The sequence below is a fragment of the Pteronotus mesoamericanus genome, unplaced genomic scaffold (genome assembly GCF_021234165.1).
Source record: "Pteronotus mesoamericanus isolate MK-2021 breed Mesoamerican mustached bat unplaced genomic scaffold, CSHL_Meso_final scaffold_21, whole genome shotgun sequence".
NCBI lineage: Eukaryota > Metazoa > Chordata > Mammalia > Chiroptera > Mormoopidae > Pteronotus > Pteronotus mesoamericanus.
This window is the reverse complement of record NW_026555310.1, coordinates 32,268,931-32,278,839: the sequence shown is the minus strand read 5'-3', so window position 1 is coordinate 32,278,839 and position 9,909 is coordinate 32,268,931. Positions and strand designations below refer to the sequence as shown.

Here is a 9,909-nt window from a genome sequence, read left to right as displayed (position 1 = left end):
AGCAGGCAGGGCCTAATGCCCCTCCCCACCCCCCCATGGGGGGAGTGGCAGCAGCGGCACGTATACAATCATAGTAAATTGGCAGAAGAAAAACACAACCATTCCTGGCTAGAGGGGGAGAGATAAGGCAACGTGCATGGGGGAGCCCAGAGGGCGACATGGGCCCCTGTACTCCGCCCACAGGAGTTTCCCCTTTGGCCCAAATGAAGACTTGGCTGCCAGCGGAGGCACAGCTGGGAGCGCCCTGTGTTCCTGCTCCCTGGCCACCGTGTGCTCTGCGGTGAGGGAGTGTAGAAAGGGAGACCGGTTGGTCCTGCAGCAGTCTTGCTCTAGGCCACCTGCGGAAGAAATTGGATGGGAAGGTTGGTCCGAGTGACTCCCAGTCCCTGATCTGCAGCCCTTCCAGCTTCTTGTTAAGTTGGTGTCCCATACTGTGTCTCCTAGAAGCCAGGCTACCTTGAGACTCACCCCCCCCAATCTATTGCTCAGTTCTGTAACCTGATAGTTTCAGTTTAGCTGTAGGGATGTTAACTTACCAGGGAAATACATTAATAGATTATTCCATTTTCTTTAATTTCTCTTTCCTTGGCACCATTGCTTTGCGAAGATAAGGCAATATGAATAGTAGGCTCAGGAAGAAGACGTGGCCAAGGAAATAGACAGATTTGTACACCTGTGGGGAGAGACAGGCCACTGAGGCAGCCCAAGGGCACGGCATACCGTAGTTTGCTCTGTGTGATGCACTCCCATGGGTGAGACGTATCCACGTTTTTGGCCCAAACTTTCAGGAAAAAATCTTTAATTTTTAAAATTCATTTATATTTAGATACTTGTTTTTTATATTATAAAGGAATTTTAGCATTTATTTTTGAACATACTGTAGTACAAGAAATTTTATGTAACATAATTACAAAACAGGAAGAGATACAAGGTATTTCATATGACCCATGTATAATGCACATCCTTATTTCCCCCCTCAAAAATTTGGGCAAAAAAGTGCACATTATACGTGGCAAAATATGGTATATCCTTTACTATCTGAGGTGTCAGTGGTCCCTTCCCATCTTTGAGGGCAGACCCTCACTTACCTTAAGCCACTTGTCCCATGTGAAGAGGCAGAAGGCAGTCATTGAGTAACCCATGAAGAGCCAGTGGATGGTCTGTTGCACCAAATAGTAGAAGGGTTGCAGGACAGTGATGGAAGCCAGGCTGCTCAGGGTTGGGCTGTTCTGAATTAGGCTGGCAACCTGGAGAGGAAGGGCAGAGGTAATCAGTGTCTTGCCTCTTCTCCTAGTCCCCTCTCACCCACCATGCTTAGGGCCTACCTGTCTTTCCACAATAACAATGAGGAATTCCATCTGGAAGCAGACCAGGTATCCTGAGTGTAGGCCGTGCCAGAGGGCCAGGAATAGCAATGAGAGACCCTGGGATAGTTCTTTATTTCCAAGGAACTTGAGTCGTTTGAAGAAGTAACTAGAGAAAAGGGTAAGGATAAGCCTCACTCCCACTATCCTGCCTTGGGGTTCTCGGTGCCCTGAGGAGTGCAGTCGTGGTGGTTATGGCTCCCTCTTGGGGCCACCTGGGGTAAGGGGGACAGTGGTGTCTGGTCAGCTTTGGAGATGAAAGACAGTGAAGTTGTCTCAGTTAAGAGACAACACAGACCTACGGCTTAGCTGGGTGAACTTGGGCAAGCCACTAGCTGCCTTGTGCCTACCAAGTGCGTGGTGTTGAACTGCAGTGAACAGGGCAGACCAGTTTTCTACTCATGCTGCTAACACTCTCATGGTGGGATAAAGATGTCTGTAAACAGGGCAGTGGTGAACATAAAACCTGTGGCTGGGTTGGGTTAAATCCCAGGGCTCAAGGTGCTTACATATCTTGCTCTTGTTTTTCAGTTAATGACAGGAATGGTTTGTGGGGGAACAGGTAGGGGCATTAAGTTCTACTCAAAGTGAGAAAATGCAGAGGAGACGACACACCTCTGCCCTTCGATCTGCAAGTGTGGGAGGCGGAAGTTCAGGGCCAGGCCTCCCCTCGCTGCTGCTTACCGGGCCACCCAGGCATTGGTGTTGATGTTGAAAGAGGCAATGGTGCCGGTGAAGCGGGGGGTGGTTTCAAAGAGCCACACCTTCATGTTCGCGCAGGCGTCCCACTTTGCTTTTCCATTTTCATCGAAGTCATTGAAGCCCAGCCCCGTCAATATGCACACTCCTTCCTGAGGGAAGGGTCGACTCAGGGCTCTTGCCACTCTCCTCCCCAGGTCCCCCACAGCTTGTCTATACCCTATTTCATCTTTTCTACTTACTGTGACCAGCCAACAGGTGACGTATTTGTACAGCACAAACTTGCCCCAGATCAGCATGTACATGCAGCGGAACCAGAAAAGGTGGTTCTTGAGAGAAGAAATGCGCATTAGGCCAGGTGAACTTCCCTAATGTCCTTCCTCTCCGCACTTGTGGCTGCCTGCTTCAGGTCTGCCTGACTGTCCCTACAACAGGCTGAGAGGATGAGCAGGGAGGCCAGTGAACATCCATTCACCTCCTTTCCCTTGGAGAGTCCCAGAAACAGCATTGTCCTTAACTCCTCTTCTGAAGTATTGAGCACTGGGGACACTGAGTACTGAGGGACTTCTATGTATTCACCTCAATTTAAGGAGACAGCCTACCTAGGGTGGGTGTGGAACTGTTGTAAGCCCCTCAGGTGGGCAGGAGCAAAAGCCAGCACTTCCCCCCTCCCTCGGGTTCTGAATACCCTAGAAGCCCCCAGTCTATCAAGAGAAGAAACAGGCTGGAGAGGACCAGAAGCTGCTGTGCTGGGCTGTAACACAGCAAGCTCAGAGCTGCTCCTGAGGAAGGTAAGGGGTGCTGAAAGTGCACCTGGCACAGCCCTGTGCCCGCGGAGGTCGTTCAGTGCCGGCTGATGAACATGTCCAGGCCCGGCTGGCATTGACACCAACTGTCACAGATCTAGAGCAAAACCAACACGCATTTGTCGATGGTATACTCCTTGGCTATCTACAGGGATCCTTGCCTGTGTATTTTCTATCTCGGATGCAATCACACTGCTTTAGCTTTAGTAGCCACTCACTTCATAGTCTTCGGTGAGGAGATAGCTTTCTGTGATGTACGGGCTGAGCAGAACGTAGCCCACCAGGTAGATGAGGCCCAGACTGAGGCGCTTGAGAGCAGGTATGGTGCTGGAAAGAAACAGATGGGGTCACAATGCGCAGGCGCCACTCCCTTCACCCTCTGACCTTAAATCATGGAGGGGAGCTATCCATCTGGGATGGGAAGTATAGCTCCACTGCCCAAAGTCATCCTCAGTCTCAGGGAAAGACTCTCTACATGCCTGGATGTGAGAATGGGGAATGTAAACCCCTGTGAGCCCCAGGGGAGGGAGGGCAGCCGGGGAGGGGTGGTGTGCCTGCGTCCGGTGCGTCCCCTCAGGAATACTGCCGGTCACAAGGTCTCGCCAGTGTTCGCAGTCTACAGTGGGACTGAAAACCCAATGCACGGACGGTAACGGCCAGCTCTGAATCCACTCCCTCCTCTCCTGGTTGAGTTGATGTTCAAACACAAGCAGGACACATTCTCAGTGTAGGGATTTCTCTGGTGACTTTAAAATTTTCTACTATGATATGTTTTTATATGTATTTAAGATCTTTTTTAAACTGTGAAAATGGGTTTTAAAGGCAGGGACATGACTGGTTCAGGCAAAATCCCGTGGCATGGAAGTGAATTTGTCTTGGTACTACAGCGTCAGAATGGATGGCTGGAAGTGACCTAAGGTGAAAAGGGCCCGCTGCCCGCAGTGAGCAGGCGCAGAGTTCCCTGTTCTGGCAGTCCGGGGCCTGTGTGGCATGGGCCTGGGAGCCAGGGCGGGTCTTTGGGGAGGTCACTTCAGAAGTGGCTTTAGGGTGGCTGGGACACCTACACAGAGGTCTTAACCAAGAGGGGCAGTTACCTGTTTGGTATCTTCCCTGGTACGTCAGTCAGCTGTCTCCGCACCAGCTTCATGTAGTGGTTCATTGAGAACTGGGGCCCTACCAAGAAGGCCCCATAGAAGTAGGAGAAACCAGCAACTTCCAGCAGGGAAGGGACACCCCGTATGGCATATTTCTGTTGCTCAGAGGACAAGGAATTCTATGCCGAGAAGAGAACGAACGGTTCAGGATAGGCGTGAATCTCCCTGCAAGAGCCGGTTTGTGTGTTCCCCACCCTTTGGCCCACTGAACTGGTTCTTCAAATAGCCATCTCTCAGGGGATGACATGGAGAAAAGCAGCTGCTTCACGTGGAAACGAGCGTGTGTAGCAACAGTTGGCTGCTGTTGCTTTTTCAATGCCTCGTTGGCATTGATCTCTGGACTTTGTGCAAGAGCTGGACAGGGAAATTAGGTTTGTTGATCCTTGCTCAGTGCTACTGAAACGGAGGTCACACAGGGTAGGGATGAGGGAGGGGCTCTGCCCCTGGCATCTGGGTTCAGTCTTTTGGTAACAACAGCCTTTCTCCTTCCTTCTGGTTTAGTTCCTTAACCTCTCTGTGGAGGAATCATTCTTACCTGATCTTTCCCTCCATCAAAGTAGTCAACAGCCAAACCTGAGCAGAGAGAGAAGGTGTGGGTAGAGGGAGAGGACACTGAGGATGTGACCTGCAGACTGAGGGTAGCAGGAGTGTTGGGGGACAGCACAGAGTGAGTTTATGGTCAGAAGGGGAGGAGCCTAGATGTAAAGGGTAAGGCAGCGACCCATCACTTACCAATCAGCTTCAAGGTCAGAACACAATGAGGCATTGTCCACTTGATATCGTAGTTGCCAGTGGCTGTGTAATAATACCCGGCAAGAAGGTAGGCCTAGGAGAGGGAAGTATTTATTCTATTATCGCTATGATTTATTTTCTCCTTGTTCTGAAATCTAATGTATTCTTTTTTTTTCCCCAATGTATTTTTCATTTTTCCTTTCTCCTGTTCTCATCATTAAAGGCCTTAAGAAGTTCCTATAGGGGGAGACACTTAAACTGTAAAGGGGAAGAGACTTGCCTCAGGTTTCTCAGCAAAATGAGGGCTAAATTGAGAATTTAGAAGCTTAGGTTCTATAGCTCATTCTAAGTTATTTTCTGCCTTGCCTTCAAGTGACTCCCTGCATGGGTAGCTGGGCTAATCCTGGTCAGAACCAAAGAAACTAATGCACAATCCTGTGCAAAGGACTAGCTGGCACCCCTCCCTTGAGGCAGGTAAAGTGTTGTCATTGCCGCCTGCACACGAAACACCTGGGGCCTGTGTAAAGTGACCTACGTAAAGTCATACTGCTAAGTGTTATCGGGAGAAAGGATTAGAAATTGGATCTCCCAGTTCACTGCTTTTTCTACACCACAGCCCTGACCTGTCCCCAGCCCTGAACTGCTGTCAGCTGTGACCTGAGCTGCCAAGGGAAAGATGTTTACCATCTGGAAACAAAAGGTAGTGAGCACGGCAGTGATGGTTCGGCCCATTAGTCGCAGGATGAGGAACTGGAGGATGATACATAGCAGGGAGTGATAGAGCTGGTTTCCTGGGTGGAGAAGAGATCAAATTTTAGACTGTGTCCCCCCGCCCTGCCCCCCAGTTTCACCCATTCTGAGACTTCTAAACACAAAGAGAATACATAAAGAAAGAACTATTTTGGTATGTATTTGGATATTTTTGTCAAAAGAGCCTCATGTTCTGGAGGAAGGAAAGTAAATTAATTGTATAAATAGAAGGCTGCTCCTGAGGAGAGTGCTTGGCTCTGTCACCCAGTGAGAGCCGCAGCAGAGAGAAACTGATGCTTCCTTGTTAAGGGGGTCTGGCAAAGGTAACCGCTCTCAAACTGTTTTATCTGGAAGATGATTGTACATAAAAGAATTTAAGCTGTGTCCTTCTCCGTACAAACCTCCCTTTGCAAGCAGAGCATTATAATTTCCCTATCCATCAAATTCTCTCCTGAAGTTTTGTTCAAGTCTGTTCCTTCCCAGGTTCCCTCTAATCACAGTGCCACTTCTAACTCAGTTTACTCACCAAAGTTAAAATAAGCAATTGAGAGGCCTGTAAAGGTGTGGAAGAGATGGATGAGGTAGCTGTCCTTGTAGAAAAGGTAATGCCGATAAAACAAAGCCAAAGGGTAACCTGAGGAGAGATCAGAAGAGGGTTATTTGTGGCTGGTGCTTTCTCCCAGTTTTGTTTTGGAAGTTTCTTTGGCATGAAACTCAGCCCAGAGAGGAAAAAAAACATACATTATATGGATGTCAACAGAGATGATAATAATATCCCCAAGAATCCAAAGTCTCTGTAAAAACACATTTAAAACTGAAGATAGTGGTTTTATAGAGTCAATACAAACCTGGGTCCTAAGGCTAGGTTTCTCTCATAGCCTATTAAATATTGCTAGGAATTTTCTCTTGCATTTTTCTTTAATGATAGAAAGAACTGAGGGTACCCAACTGTGCTCAGAAACACTATTTTACACTTTTATGATCTATTATAATTTTAGCCCCTGTCCTGCTAGTAAAGTATTATCAGTCAGATTTTTTAAAAAAAGATTTTATTTATTTTTAGAGAGAGGGAAAGGGAGGGAGAAAGAGAAAGAGAGAAACATCAATGTGTGGTTGCCTCTTGCACACCCCCTGCTGGGGACCTGGCCTGCAACCCAGGTCTGTGCCCTGGCTGGGAACTGGACCTGCGCCCCTTTGGTTCGCAGTCTGGTGCTCAGTCGACGGAGCCACACCATCCAGGGCTTTAATCAGTCAGATTTTTAAAGAGGAAAAATATAAATGAACACAAGGTTACAAACTGGGATTGCTGACTGCATATATGGCTGCATAGCACCTACAGGATATGCGTGGATGCTCCTCATACTGAGGCCTGGGCATCTATGGAGTTATACCTCCATTAGGTATGATGGCAAAATGTCTTCTAGAGCCTAGCACTCATGGTTTATAGTTACTGCAGTTCTTGCTTTTAAATGATAAGTTGCAGTTATTTTATCACTGGCAATATAGTTGCGAGTTTGGTTAACTCTGCATTCTGCTTTGAAGAGTGTCATGCACAAAGTGCTCAATTATTTATTAAGTAAATGGATAATCCTGTTGTATAATTGGTTTATGTTATAGTCTCCCCCCCACATAGTTTATTTTTATTTTTTAAAAAGATTTTATTTATTTACTTTTAGAGAGAGGAGAAGGGAGGGAGAAAGAGAGGAGAGAAACAGCCATGTGTGAGAGACGTCCATCTGTTGCCTCTCGCATGCCCACAGCCAGGGACCTGGCCTGCCACCCAGGCATGTGCCCTGACCGGTAATCAAATGGTCAACCCTTCAGCCTGCGGGCTGGCACTCAATTCTCTGAACCATACCAGCCAGGGCCCCATACTTTTTAAAAAAGCTTATGATCAGCCTATGTACTTATGCAACCTAGTTTTTCAAATTACAGTGTATCCCGGCCAGGATTTGCCAGTGTTTTTTTGGACTGCTTTTCTCATAATGGGCTAGATTCTTCATCAAATTTATAGCTTCATGCAAGTGGCTAATTTTATAGATGTCCTGTGAATTACTGGTTCATTCATTCATTCATTCATTCATTCATTCAACAAATGCTTATTAAATGCCTACTCTGTGCCAGGTATTTTGTTTATAGATCACATAATGAGGGACAAGGTGGCATGTAATGGTTTATTTTCTAGCTAACTAAGGTGAAGTGATATAGGATTACTAGCACAAGGGAGAGAGAGATAGCTATGACCCTTTCACAGTCAGATGAATGAGCAAAGACGTAGGATCAAGTCTCATGCACATCACGTATCAAGTCTGGCAGGGACAGGGCGCCGCATTACCAGCAAGCAGTACTGAACGCCAGAGCCAAGTATTAGAAAACACATGGAATAAGATCTGACTGCTTTAAATCTTTTGCTTTTTATTATTAATGTTTTAGAAGTTGGGGTATACATGAATAGAAGTAATAAATAGGGTATATCTTAATTTGCTAGAGTACTCATAAATAAATCTTGGAGAGCTCAGAGTTAACCTTTTTAAGGAGTAAAACCTTTAACCAATTGGAATCACCAAAACCCTGAAACATTTGGAATACTTGAAATTAAAAAACTCAACACACATTACTCTGCCCCTTTAAACTGAGTATAATTTAACACTCACTGGGTGATCTGGGTCATAATTATTCTAAAAGTCATGATGGTTTTATGAGCTGCTGAGGTGTGTAAAACTGCTCTGATTCTACTAGGGCCTACACTGTCTTGCATTCTGAGTTTTTGTATCCATTTTTTATGGCTTTTCTGCCCCTTTCCTTCCTATTCAGGGATCAGTAGTCAATTCTTGAGCTTTCAGTATGCCAGCCAAGAAAAGTTGTTTTCCCTACTTCTAATTTACTGCAGGCCTTAGAAACCATAACTTTGCTTTACATGTTTAAAAAAGATATAAGACAAGAGCAAGGGTCTTGGGTGCTTTCCTTAGACTTACTGCTTAGTCTGGTAACATCTGTTCTGGCCACTCAAGGCCCTTTGTGGAATTTCCTGTTTTCAGGTGTATTTTGGGGGAGTGGAGGTTGTTGAGGTCCACACAGGCAGGTGAAGTATTACTGCACGCTAGCAAACACATGATAAGGAGGAGCAATTGGCAGAAAAAGAAAAAGAATTCAGCAGGCCATTCAGGTTACCAAGAACATTAAGATCATAACAGAGAACAGCAAAGCCTGGACTGACGCCACAAAGAGGAAGGAACTGTGCTGGGGTGAGTTGCTGTGACAACCAGTGCTGATTTTGAGTGTGTAAACACCAAACCTTGCTCTTGGCTGCTGCTCAGCTCAGCAGGCTTTGGAGCCTGGCTGCCCAGCCACTCCTTTAGGGATATGCTGGGGTTTTTTGCTGCGGGGGGCGCGGCGGGGAAGAGTGTTGTCCCACAAGGTGTTTCTCAGTGTTAATGCTATTTTGTGGGAGTCAATGCTTAATATGGTGGCCATAGTCACCTGAAGAATCTTGGAAAAACAACAGAAGTACGTCCTCCCTCTCCTCCCCACCAGTCAGAGTGTGATTCAGTAGGTCTGAGGGATCTGACGTGAAGCCAGGGCTAAGCAGCACAGCCTTACTCAAATCCTAGTGGAAGGCAGTGGTACTTACTAGGTCCTGAGAATAAAATTCCCAGCTTGATGACTGAGAGTTGCTATCTTTCCTTTAATAGCAACCTAATGGGCATCGGTTTGTTTTATAAACCTGGTCGGGAGGTCTTTAAGAGCTTGTCTGGCAGTACTGTAACTCTTTCTTTTTTGTTTGTTTAAAGGAAGGTCCTCAGAAACTTATTAGCACATGTACAATGATGATCTAACCTATCTCCTAAACCTGAGGATCACACACTAGGATGGGAGCATTTCAAGAGCAACACTTGGGGCATTTCAAATGCTGTGATCATAAAGCAGACGGCTGGGACACATGGAAACTGGCTCCGTTCAGGGGTTCAGGTCTCCGAGCACATGGAGCGTATCCCACTGTGTTTTCCAGTCAGATACTAGACATCTACTAAGGTCAGAGTGCTGCTGCAGTCAGGGATTAGGATCTACCACAACCTGGTTGCTAGTGGAACTTCTTATTCTCTGTATAATCGTTGTGAAATTACTTATTAATCTTAGAGGTTCTGAGGTTTCATTTGAAGAAATAGAAATGAGCTGTTTTCATTAAAGTCTGGTAAATTTGCCTTTTCATCCAGTAGAACTATTTCTGGGCTCTGTAGGAATAGGATATGACCTCATTTGATTAGTCAGTGATTTATAAGACTGGTGGAAAGAAAATAGAGCATGCTTTGGCCCTGGCCAGGTAGCCCAGCAGATTAGAGCAGTGTCCTGAGATGCCGAAGTTGCAGGTTTGATCCTGGGTCAAGACACATACAAGAATCAACC

The 9,909-nt window shown here is 46.5% G+C and overlaps 1 protein-coding gene across 1 annotated transcript in view; it reads right to left on the bottom strand.

Annotated features, from left to right (window-relative positions):
- Positions 1-7: 7 nt before the first annotated feature.
- Positions 8-9,909, bottom strand: part of LPCAT3 (lysophosphatidylcholine acyltransferase 3) — a 37,180-nt gene continuing 27,278 nt past the window's right edge. Inside the window, exons 2-13 of the mRNA XM_054591472.1 lie at positions 6,032-6,139; positions 5,440-5,546; positions 4,756-4,849; positions 4,559-4,596; positions 3,964-4,142; positions 3,088-3,196; positions 2,306-2,392; positions 2,049-2,215; positions 1,326-1,473; positions 1,089-1,247; positions 537-673; positions 8-338 (exon numbers count right to left, since the gene is read on the bottom strand). Coding sequence (XP_054447447.1) covers positions 557-673; positions 1,089-1,247; positions 1,326-1,473; positions 2,049-2,215; positions 2,306-2,392; positions 3,088-3,196; positions 3,964-4,142; positions 4,559-4,596; positions 4,756-4,849; positions 5,440-5,546; positions 6,032-6,139 — 1,313 coding nt within the window. The 3' untranslated portion in view covers positions 8-338; positions 537-556. The remainder of the gene's footprint in view (positions 339-536; positions 674-1,088; positions 1,248-1,325; positions 1,474-2,048; positions 2,216-2,305; positions 2,393-3,087; positions 3,197-3,963; positions 4,143-4,558; positions 4,597-4,755; positions 4,850-5,439; positions 5,547-6,031; positions 6,140-9,909) is intronic.